Source organism: Mytilus californianus, unplaced genomic scaffold (genome assembly GCF_021869535.1).
Source record: "Mytilus californianus isolate M0D057914Y unplaced genomic scaffold, xbMytCali1.0.p SCAF_1, whole genome shotgun sequence".
NCBI lineage: Eukaryota > Metazoa > Mollusca > Bivalvia > Mytilida > Mytilidae > Mytilus > Mytilus californianus.
In genome coordinates this window covers 132,836,329-132,861,596 of record NW_026262581.1, presented here as the reverse complement: position 1 = coordinate 132,861,596, position 25,268 = coordinate 132,836,329, and the positions used below count along the sequence as shown (strand labels likewise).

At 31.5% G+C, this 25,268-nt stretch overlaps 1 protein-coding gene across 5 annotated transcripts in view; it reads right to left on the bottom strand.

The window, feature by feature from the left end:
* Nucleotides 1-25,268, bottom strand: part of LOC127734768 (cAMP-specific 3',5'-cyclic phosphodiesterase 4C-like) — a 280,406-nt gene that overhangs the window by 155,217 nt on the left and 99,921 nt on the right. The window contains exon 1 of one of the 5 annotated variants that reach the window (XM_052244807.1): nucleotides 10,894-12,563. The exons of 3 other annotated variants lie outside the window; for them this stretch is intronic. In XM_052244807.1, coding sequence (XP_052100767.1) covers nucleotides 10,894-10,946 — 53 coding nt within the window. In that variant the 5' untranslated portion in view covers nucleotides 10,947-12,563. Of the gene's footprint in view, nucleotides 1-4,557; nucleotides 4,602-10,893; nucleotides 12,564-25,268 lie in introns of those variants that run through there. One more of the 5 variants, XM_052244811.1, reaches the window with a different exon arrangement.

The following is a 25,268-nucleotide window of genomic DNA, read 5'->3' as shown; positions in this document are numbered from 1 at the left end:
CGCTAACGATGCAATTTTCCATATAATTAATGTTTCCAAGGGGCATAACTCTTGTAATTCATCGGCACTGATTTTTGAGACTTTGCTGATATAAACGTACGATATAAGTTTTATAAAAATCTGGCAAGAAGTGCTAACAAGACAGGGCGGACAGATGCCCAATATTTCTATGTCCCCCGCAAAGCGTTGCACGGGGGACAAAAAAACAAGTAAGTTTAACCATGGAGTTTCAAGATACAAATGTAATTTCTTTTAGGATTCAATTGGAACCTATGTGGTATCATTGCTACCATGTTTGCCGCTTTATCAGCATTTGATCGATCTTTGTAACAAAACTAAAAAATTATGTTTTTTTATATAAAAATAAGGAGATGTGGTATGACTGCCAATGAGACAACTATCCACCCAAGTTCAAATGAAGTGAATGTAGGCAGTGTGTGAAGAGTTTATTTTTTCTAATTTATCTTCCATTAGTTGTTAGTCATCACTCATCAGTGTACTGATTTATATGGTATTGATCTGTATAAAAAAAATCAGTCTGCTGCATAAAGTAAAATTGTCATATCTCAGGTAAAAGAGTAATAAAAAAGGGAGCATTAAAGTGTTTCATATTGTTTGATGTTCATTAAAAATCAATGATAGTTTTAAGTTTACATTGCAGTCTGTGAACTTATCTTGTGACAATATCAAGTTTACATTGCAGTCTGTGTACTTATCTTGTGACAATATCAAGTTTGCAGCTTTCACTAGGGTATAATCTAGATAATAAATTATTCACTTTCATTTTCAATTTAAAGCTATTTATTTCTTTTCTTTAAAAAATACAACAATATATAACTGAAAATCTCAATTTAGCATGCTGGGAATCTTTGATATATTGCATACCATAGATTATAGCATTAATTGCTTGGAAAAAGACTACCTAATTGACAAACAATCACGGGGCATCGTTGAAACCTCCAAAAACTTACATATAAAGAAATGTGGAAGCTGGTAATGAATGTCTAGAATGGAGCACTATCCTGAGATATTATTTCATGTCCAAAAATTCCTGTCAAACAATAAGAAGCATACAACCTTTAAAAACCCAATATATCCCCGCCACAATACAGACAGCTTATAGAATCTTATAATAAAATGCTCCGCAGGGCGCAGCTTGATACGACCGCAGAGGTCGAACCCTGAACAGTTGGGGGAAGTATGGACACAACATTCAAGCTTGATACAGCTTTGGATTTGGATTGTGATTAAATATTTGACACAGCATAGGTTTCTAACACAGATTGAATGTGGTCTAAGAACTTAAAAATTTTAAATTGGACATTCACCTATTATGGTCCAATATCCAAAATCTAAATACATGGTTAGATTCAGCATATCAAAGAACCCCAAGAATTCAATTTTTGATGAAATCAAACAAAGTTTGATTTTGGACCCTTTTGACCTCAATGTGGACAAAGTTGATAACGGGGCCCAAAAATCAAAAATCTAAATACATGGTTAGATTCAGCATATCAAAGAACCCCATATATTCAATTTTTGTTGAAATCAAACAAAGTTTAATTTTGGACCAACTTGAAAACTGGGCCCATAATCAAAAATCTAAATACATGTTTAAATTCAGCATATCAAAGAACCCTAAGAATTCAATTTTTGTTAAAATCAAACTAAGTTTAATTTTGGACCCTTTGGACCTTAATGTAGACCAATTTGAAAACGGAACCAAAAATTAAGAATCTAAATACACGGTTAGATTCGACTTATCAAAGAACCCCAATAATTCAATTTTTGATGAAATCAAACAAAGTTTAATTTTGGACCCTTTTGACCTCAATGTGGACAAAGTTGATAACGGGGCCCAAAAATCAAAAATCTAAATACATGGTTAGATTCAGCATATCAAAGAACCCCATATATTCAATTTTTGTTGAAATCAAACAAAGTTTAATTTTGGACCCCGATTTGGACCAACTTGAAAACTGGGCCCATAATCAAAAATCTAAATACATGTTTAGATTCACCATATCAAAAAACCCTAAGAATTCAATTTTTGTTAAAATCAAACTAAGTTTAATTTTGGACCCTTTGGACCTTAATGTAGACCAATTTGAAAACGGAACCAAAATTTAAGAATCTAAATACACAGTTAGATTCGGCATATCAAAGAACCCCAATAATTCAATTTTTGATGAAATCAAACAAAGTTTAATTTTGGACCCTTTGGACCTCAATGTGGACCAATTTAAAAACGGGGCCCAAAATCCAAAAACTAAATACACGGTTAGATTCAGCATATTAAAGAACCCCATGAAATCAAGAATAAAACCCCATTGAAATTGGTCAAGAAATAAGCAATTTATAGGAAGTATCTTCTTTTGCACAATCCTGTGCTATTAAATATTTCTTGCTATTGCGCAATACTGTACAATTGACAATTTCTTGCTATTGCGCAATATTGTGCTATTGGATATTTCTTGCTATTGCGCAATACTGTGCAATTGAAGATTTCTTGCTATTGCGCAATACTGTGCAATTGAAGATTTCTTGCTATTGTGCAATACTGTGCAATTGAAAATTTCTTGCTATTGCACAATACTTATTATATAATAATTTACACATCCTGTTTGGTGTGTATCTCCTACCATATCATTATTATTTGATTTTAAATATAAATCAGAAATAACCAACTTAAAATGGAAAATTTTAAAAGAAACAAAAAAGGAAAAAAAGAAAAAAAAGGAAAAAAAAATAAATCCCCCCCCCAAATTTTTTGAACCCCCATTATGATTCATCACCCCCAAACTCAATCCCAGCCTTCCCTTTGTGGTATGGTACCTTGCAGTACAATTTCAGAGAGATCCATACACTTGAACACAAGTTATTGTCTGGAAACTAGAAAAAAATGTGTTTTTTGGCCCCTTTTTGGCCCCAAATTCCTAAACGTTTAGGGCAATTACCCCCAAACTCAAACCCAGCTTTCCCTTTGTGATATGGAACCTTGTAGTACAATTTCAGAAAGATCCATACACTTACACACAAGTTATTGTCATGAAACTAGAAAAATGCTTGTTTTTTGCCCTTTTTTTGGCCCCTAATTCCTAAAATTTGGAGGCAATTACCCCCAAAATCAATCCCAGCATTCCTTTAGTGATATGGAACCTTGTGGTACAATGTCAGAGAGATCCATACACTAACACACAAGTTATGTCTGGAAGTTACAAAAATGCTTATTTTTGGCCCCTTTTTGGCCCCTAATTCCTTTACTGTTATTACCATAACCCCCAAAATCAATCCCAACCTTCCTTTTGTGGTATTGAACCTTGTGGTAAAATTTCATAAAGATCCATTCACTTAAACTAAAGTTAGAGTGCGAAAACCAATGTGTCTTCGGACGACGCCGGACGACGACGACGACAACGCCGGACGACGACGACGCCAACGTCATACCAATATACGACCACAAAAATTTTTTTGCGGTCGTATAAAAATAGGATGTTATCATATATATGTGGTTCTACTCTGTACTAAGATACTGTTATTGTTATAGGATAAGTATAATTTAACAGGTTGTCTCAAATTTTGCTGACCACTAATCAAAACTGACGGACTTATAGAATATCAAGCGAGAAACTAGCTCACATCACTATGTAAACTTTGAGTAAACATAGTAAAAACATATCCAGTAATTAGATGTAAATCTGTCCCATTTATACCAGCTAATGGTACATGTCTTGCTACTTTAGTTATTGTCATCATTTTTTAAACAAATCAAATCAGTAAAACTTATATTACTTTTCTTCATGTGGGTCTGAAATCAATGTTGCAAAAATTTATTTTTAAACTAACATTTAAAGAAAGTAGTTAGTTTATAATCTTTCTTTTAATCAGGGTTCAATTAAAACTTATTAATCTGACATGAAGATATTTGATATAAATGTTTTTTTATTGCTGTATCTCTGACAGATTAATAAAAGTCTGAGGAAGGAGACCTTCTTAAATAATAGTGACATAATTTATGGAAAGATTACATCAGAAAATCTAAAATGACAAGAAGATTATTATTTACATTTAAGGATTTGTTCAACCAAAAAAAAAAAATACTGGAGGCTCTTCTTTTTAAACAGTATCAAACATTAAAAAGCATTTAAAATCCATTAAAAATATGGCTGCCAATTATGAAATTCAGTGTAAATTTTGAAAGTGACCCTGCCAATATATGAACTTTGAACTGAAATACAAAAAAAAAAAAAAATAGCACTTTATTTATTTCTGTTTTGTTGTTATGTAAAAGAGAGGCAAAAGATACAAAAGTATGTACAAGAGAGATTGGATCATGTTTCAGTTTATTATAATTTTATGCTATAAAAGTATCATCATATTTAGGTTTCTGTCTTATACATGTTGGAAGAGACATGTTTGTCCAAGATAAAAGTGGACCACATTACAGCTGTCATCTTAAATGACAGATGTCTATAACCTCATGACAGCATGAAGTCCAATGTATAACCTGTATGATACCTGTACGATACCTGCATTGTACATAACATACTAACTTACCATGATCTTCGTCTATTTAGTTGGAGCATATTAAATAAACATAAACAGTCCCTACTGCACAATCAATATATGTTACATATGTGGGGTCGTCATACAGGTAGGAGACAGGTGTTTTGATTAACTACTGTTTCAGCTGATATATTAAGAGACCGCAGGCTAAGGTGAATATACAATGGTACAAAGTGAACGACTCCCACATCAAATTGAAAACATACTACGGAAAATTAACCATAGTATTTGTTTATCAGTTAGCTGGGGTCCACAATAGAAATAAACATATCAGTTAGCTGGAGTCCACAAAAGAAATAAAAATATCATTTAGCTGGAATCCACAATAAAAATAAACATATCAGTCAGCTGGAGTCCGCAATAGAAATAAACATATCAGTGAGCTGGGGTCCATAATAGAAATAAACATATCAGTTATCTGGAGTCCACAATAGAAATAAACATAGCTGGGGTCCATAATAGAAATAAACATATCAGTTAGCTGGAGTCCACAAATATCAGTTAGCTTGGGTTCACAAATGCAATTTTCCATATAATTAAAGTTTCCAAGGAGCATAAATCTTTTTAAATAATAGATCGGCACTGATTTTTGAACTCAACCGAGACATTGCTGATAAAAACCTATGATATAAGTTTCATAAAAATCTGGCAAGAATTGAACGTATATCATTTAGCTGGGGACCACTTTAGAAATAAAAATTTCATTCAGCTGGGGACAACAACAAATATCAACCATACCATTCACACCTGGGGACCATTGCAGAAATCAACCACAGCATTCAGTCAGCTGGGGACCACATTAGAAATCAACCATACCATCCAGTCAGTTGGGGACCACATTAGAAATCAACCATAGCATTCAGTCAGCTGGGGACCACATTAGAAATCAACCATAGCATTCAGTCAGCTGGGGACCACATTAGAAATCAACCATAGCATTCGGTCAGCTTGGGACCACATCAGAAATCAACCATAGCATTCAGTCAGCTGGGGCAACATTAGAAATCAACCATAGCATTCAGTCAGCTGGGGCAACATTAGAAATCAACCATAGCATTCAGTCAGCTGGGGCAACATTAGAAATCAACAATAGCATTCAGTCAGCTGGGGCAACATTAGAAATCAACCATACCATTCAGTCAGCTAAGGACTACTACCAACATCAACAATAGAATTCACAGTCAGCTGGAGACCACAACCAAAATCAACTTTATAAAACTAACTGTACCATTCCTTTATCAGTGAGCTAGGAAGAGACTTGTGACCTTATAAAATTAACTGTTCCATTTCTTCATCAGTGAGCTAGGAAGAGACTTGTGACCTTATAAAATAAACTGTTCCATTCATTTATCAGTCATTTATCAGTGAGCTAGGAAGAGACTTGTGACCTTATAAAATTAACTGTTCCATTCATTTATCAGTGAGCTAGGAAGAGACTTGTGACCTTACAAAATTAACTGTTCCATTCATTTATCAGTGAGCTAGGAAGAGACTTGTGACCTTATAAAATTAACTGTTCCATTCATTTATCAGTGAGCTAGGAAGAGACTTGTAACCTTATAAAATTAAATGTTCCATTCATTTATCAGTGAGCTAAGAAGAGACTTGTGACCTTATAAAATTAACTGTTCCATTCATTTATCAGTGAGCTAGGAAGAGACTTGTGCCCTTAAAAAATTAACTGTTCCATTCTTCTTCAGTGAGCTAGGAAGAGACTTGTGACCTTATCAAATTAACTGTTCCATTCCTTCATCAGTGAGCTAGGAAGAGACTTGTGACCTTATAAAATTAACTGTTCCATTTCTTCATCAGTGAGCTAGGAAGAGACTTGTGACCTTATCAAATTAACTGTTCCATTCCTTTATCAGCGAGCTAGGAAGAGACTTGTGACCTTATAAAATTAACTGTTCCATTCATTTATCAGTGAGCTAGGAAGAGCCTTGTGACCTTATAAAATTAACTGTTCCATTCATTTATCAGTGAGCTAGGAAGAGACTTGTGAACTTATAAAATTAACTGTTCCATTCATTTATCAGTGAGCTAGGAAGAGACTTGTGACCTTATAAAATTAACTGTTCCATTTCTTCATCAGTGAGCTAGGAAGAGACTTGTGACCTTATAAAATAAACTGTTCCATTCATTTATCAGTCATTTATCAGTGAGCTAGGAAGAGACTTGTGACCTTATAAAATTAACTGTTCCATTCATTTATCAGTGAGCTAGGAAGAGACTTGTGACCTTACAAAATTAACTGTTCCATTCATTTATCAGTGAGCTAGGAAGAGACTTGTGACCTTATAAAATTAACTGTTCCATTCATTTATCAGTGAGCTAGGAAGAGACTTGTAACCTTATAAAATTAAATGTTCCATTCATTTATCAGTGAGCTAAGAAGAGACTTGTGACCTTATAAAATTAACTGTTCCATTCATTTATCAGTGAGCTAGGAAGAGACTTGTGCCCTTAAAAAATTAACTGTTCCATTCTTCTTCAGTGAGCTAGGAAGAGACTTGTGACCTTATCAAATTAACTGTTCCATTCCTTCATCAGTGAGCTAGGAAGAGACTTGTGACCTTATAAAATTAACTGTTCCATTTCTTCATCAGTGAGCTAGGAAGAGACTTGTGACCTTATCAAATTAACTGTTCCATTCCTTTATCAGTGAGCTAGGAAGAGACTTGTGACCTTATAAAATTAACTGTTCCATTCATTTATCAGTGAGCTAGGAAGAGCCTTGTGACCTTATAAAATTAACTGTTCCATTCATTTATCAGTGAGCTAGGAAGAGACTTGTGACCTTATAAAATTAACTGTTCCATTCATTTATCAGTGAGCTAGGAAGAGACTTGTGACCTTATAAAATTAACTGTTCCATTTCTTCATCAGTGAGCTAGGAAGAGACTTGTGACCTTATAAAATAACTGTTCCATTCATTTATCAGTCATTTATCAGTGAGCTAGGAAGAGACTTGTGACCTTATAAAATTAACTGTTCCATTCATTTATCAGTGAGCTAGGAAGAGACTTGTGACCTTACAAAATTAACTGTTCCATTCATTTATCAGTGAGCTAGGAAGAGACTTGTGACCTTATAAAATTAACTGTTCCATTCATTTATCAGTGAGCTAGGAAGAGACTTGTAACCTTATAAAATTAAATGTTCCATTCATTTATCAGTGAGCTAAGAAGAGACTTGTGACCTTATAAAATTAACTGTTCCATTCATTTATCAGTGAGCTAGGAAGAGACTTGTGCCCTTAAAAAATTAACTGTTCCATTCTTCTTCAGTGAGCTAGGAAGAGACTTGTGACCTTATCAAATTAACTGTTCCATTCCTTCATCAGTGAGCTAGGAAGAGACTTGTGACCTTATAAAATTAACTGTTCCATTTCTTCATCAGTGAGCTAGGAAGAGACTTGTGACCTTATCAAATTAACTGTTCCATTCCTTTATCAGTGAGCTAGGAAGAGACTTGTGACCTTATCAAATTAACTGTTCCATTCCTTCATCAGTGAGCTAGGAAGAGACTTGTGACCTTATAAAATTAACTGTTCCATTTCTTCATCAGTGAGCTAGGAAGAGACTTGTGACCTTATCAAATTAACTGTTCCATTCCTTTATCAGTGAGCTAGGAAGAGACTTGTGACCTTATAAAATTAACTGTTCCATTCATTTATCAGTGAGCTAGGAAGAGACTTGTGACCTTATAAAATTAACTGTTCCATTCATTTATCAGTGAGCTAGGAAGAGACTTGTGACCTTATAAAATTAACTGTTCCATTCCTTCATCAGTGAGCTAGGAAGAGACTTGTGACCTTATAAAATTAACTGTTCCATTCATTTATCAGTGAGCTAGGAATAGACTTGTGACCTTATAAAATTAATTGTTCCATTCATCTATCAGTTAGCTAGGAAGAGACTTGTGACCTTATAAGACTAACTGTTCCATTCATCTATCAGTGAGCTAGGAAGATATATCAACTATTTACATATAAGTGTTCTATGAGGTGACAACTTAGTCATACATTATGTATCTGCAGATCAAAATTAGTAAGGTACTGTTATTAAAAACCAACTCCTTTCAGTTACATCAATAAAGGACCTTTGAAGTAGATCGGTGTTCCATTAATTTTGTCTCCCAATTGTCATTTCAAAAGAGGGCCCATCAAAGTAGACCTAGATTTATTTGGTTCATTTTTCAAACTATAAAACTTTTAATTTTTGCTAAGAATTAGATTGCAATCTGGCTAAAATAAGCTTTTCATGAAGATGGGTCCAAAAGGAAGTGATCTCCACACATGATGAAAAAATACCAAATAACAAATATGATTTGCATCTTGAACAAATAAATTTTAAAAAAGAAAAATGTCCTTGTGTACATCACAGGTAAACTACAATTATAATTTGAGAAATAATATCTGCTTTACTAAACAATGAAGAAAATTTGTAAATATGTTTTTAAAATATAAAATAACACATTATAATGAATAATCAGCTCTGATTGCATCATATGCAGATAGTATTAATTTTCAAATTTTAATATTACTAAGTCCGTTGGTAATGTTTTTGTATAACTTGAGAATTTGTGCATGTATTAGTTGACAATTTCAAATGAAGGCATTTCATAAGACACATACATAGTTGACAACCGTAAAAGGATATAATTTTCTAAGGTAGCAACCAACTTTAGTTCTTGTAACTTGCTGATTTTCAATCACATATAAGTTTGAAAGACAAAAAACTGTCAATTGATTTTTAACTGTTAAACTTAAATATTGTCTTTTAAAACAAACAAAAATTTTCTGAGGTAAATGTTTTGCAAAAAAACAGTCAAATCATTAATAATAGAGGGGAAATGGAAAAAAAAAAAATTCAAGAATGCAAGAAAAATAAGGTCAAATGTAAAAAAGAAAAAAGATGAATAATAGTCCACATAAAATTACACAGAAATATTTCTAATGTTGAGTAACACCAACCCAGTTAGAAACTGGTGACAGGTTCTCCAGACATTAACTGGTGTCCATAAAAAACGGATTAAACTAGAACATTAACAATTTGAACATCCAATGGTATTCAGATGCCAGTCTTAATGCATCTAAAATATTCACTATAATAATGTGACACTTTAAAAGCATACAATTAAGATACAACAACTCTATCAAACTGAAAGTACAAAATTAACAATTCTGATCTAGATTATAGTTGATTGATTTGTTGTTCACATTTCCTTTTCCAGCACAAAATGCTTTATTAAGACAATATTTTACAGAGATAAATCTTTACAACATAACCAACAAATTGTTTTCTATGGATCCCTCCATAATATTACTTCACTGTCCATACTTTTACAATCAATTCAATTTTTTCTAGTAAAATAAATAAATCAGTCCTCATAATTTATCCTATATCTAGTAATAGGTTAACAGAGAACCCAAAGATCAAGGATGATACTACTAAAAGGTTAAAGATATGCCTTTTGCTTGTATACATGACTGAATGAGTGTTGCTTTCTTAATGTCCAGTGGCAAATATCTCATGCATAATTAGGACAAGCATATACAATAAAGCTTACAGTAAAGTCTTGACAATCACCACTAATGTTTCAAAAACTCGAAATTTTAAAATTTATCTGCTTTACTAAAGAATGTACACTAAGACCTTCAAAATAAATGAAAATGGGCAGAACAAACTCCTGGGGAAAATAAAATATAACCTAGAGAAGATATTGGATGGAAATAACTAGTCATCAGAATCTGTCAAGAGCTGAATAAGCAAAAATGAAATAATAATAACGAGTCCACAAACTGAGGAAATAAAGGATGAATGAAATATGTAATATATCCTTTCTTATCTGGAGTAGGGAGAAAACTGCAATTAATATAATTAGCCATAATCTCACAAACAGGTCATTCTTCTTTGATGTTTGTTAACCTGTTATATATTTTCATTAACCTTTGGCAATTTTGTCAAAGAACCTGAGGGCCCAGGGCAACATGTAGACATCAAGAATATGTCTAGTCTGTTTCATGGTGAATTTCAATCATTATTTACTTTTTTTCTTCTTTTTGCCTTTAAAGTTCTCATTAATATTTATCTATTGCTCCTTTCTAGCAAATGGTGAATATAATTTCTACTTCTGTTGTTTTTTGTGATTAAAAATTCATTTCCTAATCAAATGGCATTAAATTTTTATTATTTTTATCAATTATATTTATTCATATCTATTTCCTGTAAAAAAAAAAAAAAAGTATGTTTTATTTCTACCAAACATTTCTAATTTAAATTTTTACATTTTTTCTGAATGAAATAAAAATATTTCTGGACTCACCATATCCAGGAATGTCGTCTCTTAGGTTCTTGTATTGTCGGGACAGTCAACATGGTTTTCTATTACAAAATCGTCAAAATGAAAATCTCATTCAATTTAATCCTACATCATATTAGAAGGCTAATCTATCATACCACAAGGATTTTATAGGTTTGAATCGTAACATATAAATTTCCTATAAATATTTTCTCTAGCAATGAGATGAATTAAATCCGCTGGATGCTTCCTAACGTTGAATCGACTTGTCCACAGATTCTATTAATTATTCCACCTCATCAGATCTCTTTTGTCCACTATGTAAAACTCTGTGGGTCAGTATGTTTATAGTCAAAACAAAAATGTTGACAAAAATTTAAATCGATGATCAACATTTAAAACACCTATATGGTTGGGAAAAAAAATTATGCAATAAATTAATGTCAAGATATTCCAATCAGTCTAAGTCCGATGGAATCACAGAACTAATACATGTCACGAAAAATGTTAATCCCTGAAACGGTATTAATTATTCCAAAACAAATATACTGAGGTATTACTTAGGTTAAGTGTAATATTACAGTATATGTACTTTACAAGAATTACTTTCCACTTAACACCTTGTTTATAAACAGTTAGGATTGATTTAACAATTACTACAGATCATTCATAAGTAAATATTGACAGTGTCACACAACGTCCTTCGTACCTCAAATATTTATCCAACAGCTGGAGTGATAAATCACACACAAAATCATTTCAGACAATTTTTTTCCTTGTTTCTTTTTTTCAATAAAAATCTGTGTATTGCATTATACAGTTTGACTAGAACACATTAAGCTTAACTTTCCTGTAACATGTGACATTTATTTGTTTATTTTATCATTATAATATTTGTTATTGATTGATTGATTATGAATGTCTCCCAAACACTTAAAAAAATCCAAGATTTCACTAACATTTGATTTTCTGCAATAATATAATTCTGTAAACAATGCCACACTTTGGAGGGTTCGCCCGATGTACTGTGTCAAGATATCACATTACAGTATCGGAAAAAAGCTTATCACATACTGTAACTATCTCACAAGAATTTACGTCAATCATGGCTCAGTTTCCTTCTCACATTCTTATTTAAATTTCCTTAGCCTTCTGTAATCTCTATCTCAAATATTAATAAAATGCCAAATTAATTAGCGCCCCTTTCATTTGCAGACAATTACACCTTAATGAGCTCCTAATGAGTTTCTGACAGGTTAATTAAATCGGAGAATCATTTCCTTCTGTGCAACAATTATGTCTATTGATGAAACATAAAGTATCCACGAAAAAACCTCCACTGAGTCAGGATGCTCAAACCTCCCTGTAATTTCAATCTAATACAAATTACCAACTTCCTTATAACAGTTTTAATTTCTCTAGCGCTGTAAGATTTCCATTTTCTTAGCGTTCTCCATTCTAATCATTTCCTTTAATTTGAAACACAAAACTTTTTACGAATAAACTAAATTCTCTTGGTTATGGGATTGCCGATTATAGGTTCTTATGTTGTTAACTTCTTGGTTTCAATCATAAAATTGCTAAAATGTCAAGTTAATAAGGTTGACAATTACTCTTGATCAGTCACACAAATTCTACCTTTTAACACAGTTGTTTAATTTTTCATGATCAAGGTGAACATTTTTATCCCATGAAAATAAAAAATTTTCCAATGGTTTTCCACATGAGCAACTCTATAGAGATAGAGATAAATTTGACAATGTGCGTCATTACAGTAGTTCTGAAGGGGACTGTCTCATGGGTTGTCTATCAAGCTAATCAATTAATATCAAACAATGGTAAGTGGGGAAGGATGTTATCGGAAACTATTGATAATATTATAAATAATAATGAATAAATAATAACTAAAGGAAATAGGCAATTCAATATAAGGACTTTAAACAATCGTTCAAATCTCTACACCTTTTCAAAAGCTTCTTTATCACATCTCAACACTTTAAATCTAAACTGCAGAGATTAAATTCACATGTAACTAACTTATTGTCTATTACGGATCATATTTCTAGGGAAGCCTATCTGCAATGAAAGAAAGCAGATTTCCAAGAGACTTCTGTAAAAGTATTGAACACTGTTGTACAACAGACTTTTAAATAGGACATGTAGCTTTGTGACATTGCTAATTCTAAGTATTTCTTTTATTATGACATTTCTAAAACAAAAGAGCAGGTTTATTGATGATTAAAACACATGTGAAATCACTGAATTTCCTGTGGGTTTTAATTAAGAATTGCATTTGTGAAACCAGGTATAAATGTCAGAAGAATATAAAGACTGCATATCATATGTTGTCGGAATGGAGATAAAAGTAAGATGAGGAAATTTAAAAGTAATAGACATTTAAATGGAAATAGATTTTGAATTAGAACGCTGCATTAAATAAAGGGCAACCAGCTACAAATGATGGGTTAAATCTAAATTATAAAATAATAATCTACTGATTTTGAAAGCAATGAAATGATTAAATGTTTTTAGTCGATGGGTTTATGGGTGGGAACTAACTTTCATTCTTCCATACAAATTGTTTATTCATACATTGTTGAGCTATGGGTCAGTTGGTATCATTTTGAATGTGGCTCCCTAATAGTAAATTGGTCCATTGACCAAGTAAAATGTGGGTTTCTTGTAACATTACAATAGGCTTATATTATATATTTCATTACGGTCATAAAATATATGTCTGGCAATATCACTTTTAGCTAAAAAATATAAGATATCTATTCTATTATAGAAAAGGATTTTATGATATTATAAAGCATTTCTGCAAAGAATTTCCAATGCCAAATTATTCCCCATACAGTCATCTGCATTGTCTCATAATTAAAATGTTATCCACAGACTCAGTATCTTATAAACCAAATGAGGAGTATAAATCTGGGATAATTCATCTCATAGTTACCAAAATTATCATCTCAAGAAAATATCTTATAGCTATAATTACATGCATTCACCCGAAACAAAATTCCCATACATACCACAATTATTTTAAAATACTTCAGATCATACACACATATCAAAATATAACAAGAAAGTCACAAAACAGGTGAGAAACGAAAATGTTCAGATTGCTTATAAGTAAAATCTTTCAATAATTGTCTGTAATCAAATCATAACTTCATCTTTTTTCCTATCTAAAACTCATAAAATCAAAAATGAGTAATAAAAGCACGTCCACAGTAATGGCTTTACATGGGGATGAAAATGGATCAGGTTTTATCCAAGATCAATATAATGCATTACTGAACATTGAAAACTTTTACTTATATATAACATTATAATGATAAAAAATTGTTTTCCTAACATATATTATAAGGCATAAGATTAGATATAAACACAGGCAGAACATTATAGAAGTATACTTATTAACTTGTCAATTCTGAGCTGAGATTTATAGTCTGTCCAGTGCCAGCATCAAGGTCTGTCAATAATTAGAACTATAACAGTTATGGCTGACATATAAGTATTAGATACACCCATGAGAGTGTTAAATATTATGGTTAATGCAAAAGGATGGATTTCAATCATCTAAGAGGGGTCTTTCAGCAATTTGATCTTATTCTAGCATGATAAATGCGGTATATCCAATCACATTTCATGACATTACATTTAACGACATCTCATACGATTCCCTTTTATAGATGGAATACAGTTAAATTAAAGCAAATACACCAAGTTAACGTTAGTGTGGCTCAGTGAGGATAATTACAACCGTTAAATCCCTTATTGATGGTACCATCCCTTCAAAATACATACAACCATTCAATCCCTTATTGATGGTACCATCCCTTCAAAATACATACAACCATTCAATCCCTTATTGATGGTACCATCCCTTCAAAATACATACAACCATTCAATCCCTTATTGATGGTACCATCCCTTTAAAATACATACAACCATTCAATCCCTTATTAATGGTACCATCCCTTCAAAATACATACAACCATTCAATCCCTTATTGATGGTACCATCCCTTCAAAATACATACAACCATTCAATCCCTTATTGATGGTACCATCCCTTCAAAATACATACAACCATTCAATCCCTTATTGATGGTACCATCCCTTCAAAATACATACAACCATTCAATCCCTTATTGATGGTACCATCCCTTCAAAATACATACAACTATTCAATCCCTTATTGATGGTACCATCCCTTCAAAATACATACAACCATTCAATCCCTTATTGATGGTACCATCCCTTCAAAATACATACAACCATTCAATCCCTTATTGATGGTACCATCCCTTCAAAATACATACAACCATTCAATCCCTTATTGATGGTACCACCCTTCAAAATACATACAACTATTCAATCCCTTATTGATTGTAGCATCCCTTCAAAATACATACAACCATTCAATCCCTTATTGATTGTAGCATCCCTTCAAAATACAACTTTTATCATTATAACAAAAACAACACTAATTTAGTTTTGGAAAAGTGTAAAATTCTATCAAAATAAAAATTCTGAGACATATTTTCAGAAAATTTAAATTAATGTAGTGACAAATAAATTTGAATGTTTGTGATTTCGCTACTTTCATGCTTTGAATTTGGACAATATCCATTTCAAGAGGTATGTTGTAGGTTTTAAATGCAATCATACAAAAAACTGAAAGTGTAGAAACTTTAAAAATATTTATACAAATATAAAAAATATAAACTATGAATTCTAATGCAATATGGTATTATAACAGGACTTTTGATAGGATCACTTCTGCTGTTGGTCAACATCTCAGGATATGTCAAACGATTTATTTTTAATATTTTAGACTGTTGTATTAGAACCGAGATAACAGTAATGTAATGGAAGTGCTGTAAGCATCAATTGAGGTTTTGACATCGGTGCTGTTTCGTACACAGTAATGTCATTTGTCAATTTGACAGCTGTAAACAGTAGTTAATGAATAAAGTGTTTACTAAATATTGCAATAGAATAAAACAATAACTATAAAGAATTGAAGATGTTGGGTCTATGTCAGTAATTTTGATAAAGATATTTTATTTTCAACCACCTTAGTGGTCTCATGATAACATGCTGATCAGCTGGATGCTGTTAGTCAATCCAGATTTTAAAATTGATATTGTTACCTTGAGCAAGCACATTAAAAATCTGAGACAACCTGTTGGAGTAATACAAACAGGATATCTTCATGCTAAACTAACATTTATCTGCTTTCAATCAATCAATCTGTTTATTATGTTTGCAAGAGAAACAAAAATTGCAAACATGTTTTACACATAAAAAATAAATGAAGAATGAGTCAATGGGACACAGATGATGCCCCAGCTTGCATATAACATTATAAAGGGACATAACTTTAGAACGGTAAAAGTGACGCAACCCAAATTCAAACTTGATCTGTGTTTTGTGGTAATATGCATTGTGTATGAGTTTCATAACATTTGGTTGAGGCAAACTAAAGTTAGAGAATGGAAACCAATTTTGGGACGGATGGACAAGGGTAATATTTAATGCCCTCTCAGCTGTGGCGGGGGCATAAAACTTTACTAACCACCGACTTATATTAATTCTGCACATAGTGGAAAATCTAGATCGATTTTAAATATGTCAATCTTTAAAGCTCAGGTAAAAGTGTCAAGAAATTAAAGCTTTTCTTCCAATAGGTTTATGCCAAGGCATGTTTCCCTCATACATTTACAGTATATAAGTTACCCATAGGATAATTGACAATATCAAGAAACTAACATCGACATTTTCAAGTGTCACTGTGAAGATGGGAGTGTTGTCAACTGACAATTACTGATCAGATTGTCACAAATATTCTACAATACAACTCATCACAAGAAAGACAAATTTTCTTCCAAATCAAATCTTACTAAATTGAATGAATATTTTACGATGTGAAAGAAAGTTAAAGTACATGCATTAAATTGAACCTGTTTGATGAATAACAATAATTTCCCATGTGTAAGGACATATAGTAATATCAATATAATTAATAATATTACAAAATGATTAAATGTGTCGACCATCATGTAATTATTGGATATGACAAAATACTTTGTCATCCAAGAGAAATAATAGCAGGAATACTCCAACCTTATTATAGTTTGCTTTAACAAGTATTTTCATATCAGTAAGATATTTTTATTTAAACCAGAAAGATAAAAACTTGCAATAAAATTCAGGCAAATTTAGAGGCTCAATTAATGAGCAGTTTGATTTTACCAGCTATAATTTTTTTAACAACTTTATTTCTCCCACATGAGTAAAAAATGTAATACACAAACTGAAGCTGCTTTGAATGAGTGACAGAACACAATGTCATTTTATAAAAAGTTCTTACTTGAATGTTATAGTGTACCTACTCAGTATCATTGGACAAAAATACAGCATCTATTGAACACATCTTTCCAAGTGGAAAATGAATCAGGTGCATTTAAAAACATTAATATACATATGATAATGAATTTTTGGGAATTAAAATAATTGTGTAATCACAGCATATAAAAAGGCTGCAAAGCAGCTTTAAATTTACTAGGATAAGACTAAGCTGAATAGTTAAAGGGTCATGATAACATATATTTACTAGGATAAGACTAAGCTGAATAGTTAAAGGGTCATGATAACATATATTTCTGACTATTGTTAGTGAATGTTTTGGGTTCTTGTTCCAAAATAAAAAAAAACTTTTAAAACGAGTACAAAAAGGCTTAGAATAAGATATCAATTTTTCTTTTAGATATTTAAAGCATTAAGGAAACTGACATTGCAATTTTCATTCCTAGAGAATTACCAGCAATTACCTAGATCTTAACCTATGCCTTTTCCTGGATAATGAATTAAAACATATAAAAAAAAAAAGATGAAAATCCATATCTAAACTGTTGTCAAGATGTTAGCCAACCTTACCTGTGTGATTGAAAATTTGACAAGTAAGAGTTTATCATCTGTGAAATGGATGACTTGGCAAGTTTTAGTGTACTGTCATATGGAGAACTTTGGTAACTATCTTTGTAATGGAGGTTACTTAGCAAGTTTAGTGTACAATCTGATGAAAAACTTGTATATATAAGTGAAATGGAGAACTTGGCAAGATTTAGTGTACTGTCAGATGGAGAACCTTGGTAAATATCTGCATAATTGAGAACTTGGCAAATTTAGTGGAGGACTTGTATATATCTGTTTAATGAAGAACTCAACATTCACGATATCATCATCTTTTCAAATGGAAAAATTATATCATTCTTGTGTTATTAAATGTACACATTATTTTGTGTATATTCTAGATGTCCAGACATCCATTTTGTGCTCATCAACTATCAATTTTATGATAGTAAGTTCATAGAAAAGAAGAAATCCAAAAGTCAGTATGGACATAAAATTGCAAAACTTTGCACTGGAATGATCATTGCTAAACAGAAATAGGGATTTTCATGTTTGAAAGAAATGAAAGCTCTCTGACTGTAATTATCGATAAGGCATTGTTGTGTCAAGCTTAAGTAATCATGTAACAAAAGTAACATGTCACTGTTTGTTAAATATTGTCTTTGCCATAACATTATCTTTGTAAGATCATCATGATAGTATTGCCTGAGACTGCCTTGTAGCAAACACATGGGACTACATAAAGCTAATGTCTAATCCTTACAGTCCAGACTGATCTACAATTGTTTCCTCACATATCTTATAACTTAATCTCACAATGTGTCAGTATTCTATTGATTTTACTCTTACTTTTGAAATTCGAACCAAAGTTAAATCTATTTCTGCAGATGTAAAAGTCAAGTCTTTTTGTAATACATAATTCTAATGCCAGAGAGTGACATCATATAATCAGAATGGTTCCTTAGCATGTATTATTTTTAACATGCAAAGTTGTTTGTTATACAAGTGGAAAAGTTTGGCATATGATATTGTTAAACTGGTTCAATCCAAAGTTTTCATCTTTTAGTACCAATACCAAGTATCACCAATCGTTCTAATGAAAACTGTAATATCTGAAAAGATCTAAACATTATATATTGACCTTGAAGTTTAAAATATGTTATTGCCTTTTCTTACCCACATCAACTAATATCCATTTTAGCAGTTCTCTAATTATCTTTTAATAAACATATATTTCAAAGCAAATATAGATCATCTTCCCATCTATTATGTCCTTGAATTTTACACTTGATACCCAATAAATTGAATGATGATGCTGAGGAATGACTTAATACCCTGCCATCTGATTCTATTAATGGTCTGTGAATAAAAGAATTGACCTTTGATTAAAGATTTTATTTGAGACATGAAGCCATATTCTCAGCAAGGTTAATTAATTACACTGAAATTGCAGCCAATAGCAACAAAAATCATGGAAATCTAATCCTTAGCTTATACTACAGAGATTTCAATTTGGGTTTCAAAAGATAAAATTAATCCAGCCATTTTTTTGTTAACAAAAATTATGATAGCAAACAAACACTATTCTAATATTTGTGGCCATACATGATAATATAAATAGAAGCCATATTCTTCATTATGGCTTAATTAATGGTAGTTTTTACTATCAAAACAGTAATAAAATTTGTGTAGGTGGAAATTACACTGACTTCTCTATCATATATTTAAATCCATTCACTTGATAGACTCTTTCCCAGGATGACAGATTTCTTAACTGATTGTTGAAAATTTGAATTTTAAATTCTAAACTTGACATTTACAACTGAAGACTTGAAAATTAAACTACTACTATGGTAAGCTGCTGACCTTCATTGATTCAATCAAGACAAAAACTAGTTTCTTATTACATTATAAACCTGAACAATATAACATATTCATGTAGTACATGTATTTATGTTGTCATCTCTCCAATGTTAATTACCACTGCAATGAAAAAATAATCAATCCTGTATCAATGTATCTATTCTAAAAATAAACATGTTTTGGCCACAATATACCCTTGTACTGTACACAAAGATGCCATAATACTATTATCACTGCAATATAAAACATGTATTCGGTTAACTTTCAAACCTTGACCTGTATAAAGATAAAAAAACTCAATTATCACAGCAATATAAAACATGCATTTGACCAACATTCAACCCTGTATAAAGATTCTAATTTTGCGATATAAACAACTTCATGTATTTGACCAATATTATTAAGAACCTTGTTTTGTTTTGGCAAAATCAAATATTAGTTGTATAAAGACATTTTAGAAATTTCACTGCAATTTTTCTACTAGCAGATGTTCTACTCTCAGTATGAAATAAAGATAGACAGTGTCACTAAGGCAACAATTCAACAGACACCAAAACGGCCAGAAATGTCAACATTAACTAGGAGCCTTAAATCATTAGGTTGTACTCTATAAATGTGAAACAAAATGTGAAACTTATTCAATAGAGACAACAGACTAATTCTAGTCTAAATGAAGAAAACAACAGGAAAAAAACTACACACACTGAACTAGACTCCTGCCTTGTTATAGACCTTAACACTGTATTCTGGTAACATCTCTGAACAAAGGTTGGATGAGGGGCAGAAGGACCTTGTCCGAGCTGTTAAATTCCATGGAATTCAGGAATGGCCAGGTAAATTGTCGGGAATCAAGGAATTCTGGCTTTAGTTATATCTTGATGCAGGAACGGACACATTGTTTTCCAAGAATTTTCGTGATGATACCCGATCCTACACCCCTCTTGGATGTTTTTCACAAATTCAGTGTTTATTACAACTATAATTTTTGTTTTGTTCCATAGAGATTTGTATATAATTGAGAACTGCAAATTACTACGAAATTATCATCATCTAATGGTTAAAGTACATAAGTTGCTAACATCCAGTCATTTTGATTGTAATGGATAGTTATCTCATTGGCCTCTTACACAACATCTCCTTATTCTTATGTAAGAATTACATAACCATACATGTAAATGATTGTTTCCCTATATTCAGTCAAACTCATTCATATAATTGTGAAGGTATTGAGGAACCTATTTCAGCAATTTGACATCTTTGTTTAAAGGGTCACTAAGTTATTTTTGTGTTTCTACACACATTATAAATCAATGGGAATATGAAATCAATAAAATTAATAATAACTGGTACCCAAAAATATTAAAACTTTCATTACAGCATTAAAAAATCAATTACAATTCATTGTTTTTTTTTTTTTTTTGTTTATTGCAATGGCATTGTCAGTTTGTCTTTGACTTATGATGGAGTTTAAATATAACTTTAATATCTTCCATCTCTCTTTACAGCAAATCATTTTTATTCTGTGTACACAGAACAAAGAAGTTTAGTTTGCTTGTTTGCTCAGCGGACCATGGCATCACTCTTATCTTTGTTAACTGCTTATTGTATGAGTAAAAATTGTAATTATTGTCAAATCAAACCATGGAAGGGGTTACAAAAGGATGAAGTTAGAACAGTTTGTTTCTATATTACTATGTAATAGAGAGAATTCAAGGTTCCCCTAACATTCAGTGAAACTTAAAATTACACTAAGTACACCAACAAATTGTTCAGCTGTAATATGAATTGATTTAAGAACATTAAACTATAAGAGAAGAAAAAACTCATCCGATGAAGCGTAATCATATAACATAAAGGCAATATTTCACTATATCTGCATGCTACCGATTCCTGATGTTTGTGTAGAGAGAATAAGTATGATAACAATTACCAAACACATGACATACTTCTTCAGTGACCTTCATAATGTAAGCTAGAAACCATCAATTTTAAAGCAAACTGCAAACTAAAAGGTTTTAAGAGCATAAAAAACAAAACAAAAAAAAGTCCAAATAATCAAAGAGGGTGGGGTTGCAATCCCTAAGTTTACCATAATAATAAAATTCAATCAACATATATAAAATGTATCATTTAAAACATGCCAGTTCTACAGCACTGGCTACTGAGCAGAGAGTACCCTCAGTGACTTATAGTTCACCAACCGCAGTACTGACTTTGTGTTTGTATGATGACTGATTTCAGTGTGTTCAAAATTTAAATATGTGTCTGGGACTTGTGGATTACATATTTACACAGGACAATGTAGAAGCTCTGACCAATCAATTCAAATAAATTCTTATGAGCAAAATACAGCTGAAAACATTATAATTTTCATTAGTTTATCAAATATCCCTTATTTCACTTCAACTTGATACCAATGGAATCTTTCAGCAGTTTAATCCACATCTTGTATTTGTATACAATAATGAAAGCATTGCCAATGATGACCATTAGGGAGGTCATCACTTTGCTGAACTCAGTGTAACTAGTGGCTTTCTTAAAATAAAGAAAAGCAATCTGTGAACCCAAGAATGCTGCATGTTTGACTAGGACATCTGGGCTTACAGCTATAAACATTTTGAGTATAATTATCAAACTCAGAATCAGAAATCAACCAATCAGAATACTTTTTGTGTTTGAGAACTGAGTAAAGTTGCGTGACTGAACGGCCTCATCTTGACCATAATGGCAGTCTAAAGATTTTGTGTTTGAGAACTGAGTAAAGTTGTGTGACTGAACGGCCTGATCTTGACTATAATGGCAGTCTAAAGATTTTGTGATAAGGGGAATTTTTCAATAACTATGAATAGCAGGGCAATATTTGGTATATTGTATAAAAATTGGTTATCAGTCTGATAGATTCTCATAACCATGACAATGTTATTAGGTTCTTTGAGTTTAATCTAGTCTTAAGAAATAAATGATTCGTATACTATCTTGATTTTCTAGTTTTTAAAATTCCATACATCCTTAAATGCTTGTTAGCAACAGATAACAGAGTATATAAATATAATTCCTCATTGAATACACAATTTGCATCAATTAATATGAATCAGTGACAGGTTAATAATAAAATATGCAAACAGCCTTAGATAGTATGTAATTTCATGGACTAGCATACATTATTGTAATATGGCCCGAGAACACAGTTATTTCGTAGTGCATTTCTTTTAGACAATAAATTCAAATTAAAAAAATCGCACCTGCTCTATCTCAAAAAGATTTTTACAGTGTAGTGTACTACTATTGGGACAAATAATATCAAAATTATAGAAAAGTCTACCAGCTCTAACTCAAAATATTGACAATTCTATGTAAAGGGGGTCTAAAATTCAGTTTGACAGCTTCAGACATACTAGTTTTTGACCTTTTTGAACTGGACCAAATCACTACTTAACATAAAGATTCAGCACCCAAACTTTTTTAACATGTAATTTCATCCCTTTACTTAATATTTCATGCATAAAATATAAAGAAATAAATTTGGAAAGTGTATGGAAAAAATTTGCAAGTTATACACTGTCCACACTAGGGACTATATTTGTAGACAACGAAAATCTAAGGACAATATCTGTGTCCTCGGACCATATCAATGGTCACAGAGAGAGAGAACCACTATAAGTAAGGGGAATGTCTCTAAAACATTATATCCTACTGATATAATTCAGTGAAACAGTTGAGACATTTCCTTTATCATGATTCCATGGTATTCTAAATGCCTTAGGGTTGTTTAAAGTTAAAAAAATATCAAATATATAAGGTAGAGTGAATGCCATTAGGGGTTTATGTAAAAATTGTTGTTGTATATGTTAAGGAAAAGATACCTAATCCGAATGCAGTATTGAACAAACAAACAATACAATAACCTCTTAGAGCACTGTAACTGTTATAGAGCCCCCAAAACACAACTAAATCCAGCAATAATTAATTTCAAAAGTTACAAGTTTGATTATCCATTTAAATAGTTTTAAACCTCACTAAACCATATTTTTATAAATTGCCAATTGCAACTGATTTTTACTGTTCTTATTTTGTGCTGTTATACCATTATCCCAATATTAGGGGTTGTGTTGAGTGCTCACAAGCATCATATACCACACCACATTCTTTATGTACCTGTCCCAAGTATGTAGAACAGTGGTTGTCGTTGGTTCATGTCTGTCATATTTGTTTTACGAATAAATTAGGCCGTTAGTTTTCTTGTTTGATTTATTTCACATTTTTCATGTTTGGGCCTTTTATAGATGACTATACAGTATGGGTTTTTTAATTGTCGATGGCTGAATGGTGTCCTATAATTGCTTACTTACACCTCATTTTAACTCTGGTGAATAGTTGTCTCATTGGCAATCCTCATTTTTATTTAAAAAATTATATTTTTTTTGTTGCAGTATTATCACTAAATAATTGAGAGAAACAATAAAAACTCAAAGAAAATGGTATAGTCTAGGGAATTCAGCTGTTAAAAGAAGTCAATTACAAAAGAAATGCAAATTCTTATACAATACAATTTATGAATGATATAATTTCCTCAAAATTCTGTAAATTCAGAAATTATTGCTTGGTTTGGCTTTGACCACCAGTAAAAAGTTAAATCTAATAAATCAGTTGCAAAAATTTTAAGAAGAAAATTCACTTCAGAAATTATGCATGCAAGTTTTTATTATTGCAAACCTGATACTCATTACTGTCACATTTTTCGCATTAATAAAAACATCACAATAATTTACCCAATATGATAACTTAATTAAAAGCAGTATCTGTTTCAGTTTTGTTTAGGAGAGTTTTACCGACTAGAATAAGAATCAATATGATACTGGACATACAAGACAAACCCTCATATGGAGAGATGCCAATTACTTCATTAAAATTTTATGTAAATCAAGAGATTTATAGAGAGATCATTTTATCCTTTTTCTGAATGATTGATTTCTTCTTATCTCTACCATATCTAATTCTATCTATTGTTCATATTAACCATACATCAATATTTAATTTGTAGGTAAGTTATACTGAAAGATATTCATTTACACAGATAAGTTTTATGTTTCAAATGGGATAGAACAATTATTTTCCAAACAGGTACGAGCTTAAACGTTCCCAAATTGGACATCGATCTTCCTGTCTTAAAGCAAGGAAATGTAATCTTAATTTTCAAGTTCGGCAAATAATTATCAAAACATCAACAACAATTTGTTCCAATAAAGAGCATAATAAATTAATGCTATCCAGCCCCTGCAGAATACAATTATGTAAACATTCTAATATTTTCCAATTTAGATGTTGTAAAATGGCATCATAAAAATTCCCACTCTGACGTGGGACGTATATGGAATTAATTTCCTTGTATTTGTGCAGTTATTCTATGCATCTGATGAAGTCATATCAGAAACTGCAGGTCTTATTAATGTTGGTTTGGAGAAGTTTTATTGAATTCTAGTAATGAAAGAGATGTTTCTAAATAACTATTTAGATACAGATGGGTATAGTAAATTAGATGATAACAGAACATGTACGTTTCTCTTTGGCTGAATGGAATTCCCAATCTAGTTATATGTCTTCCTGTCAACCTTA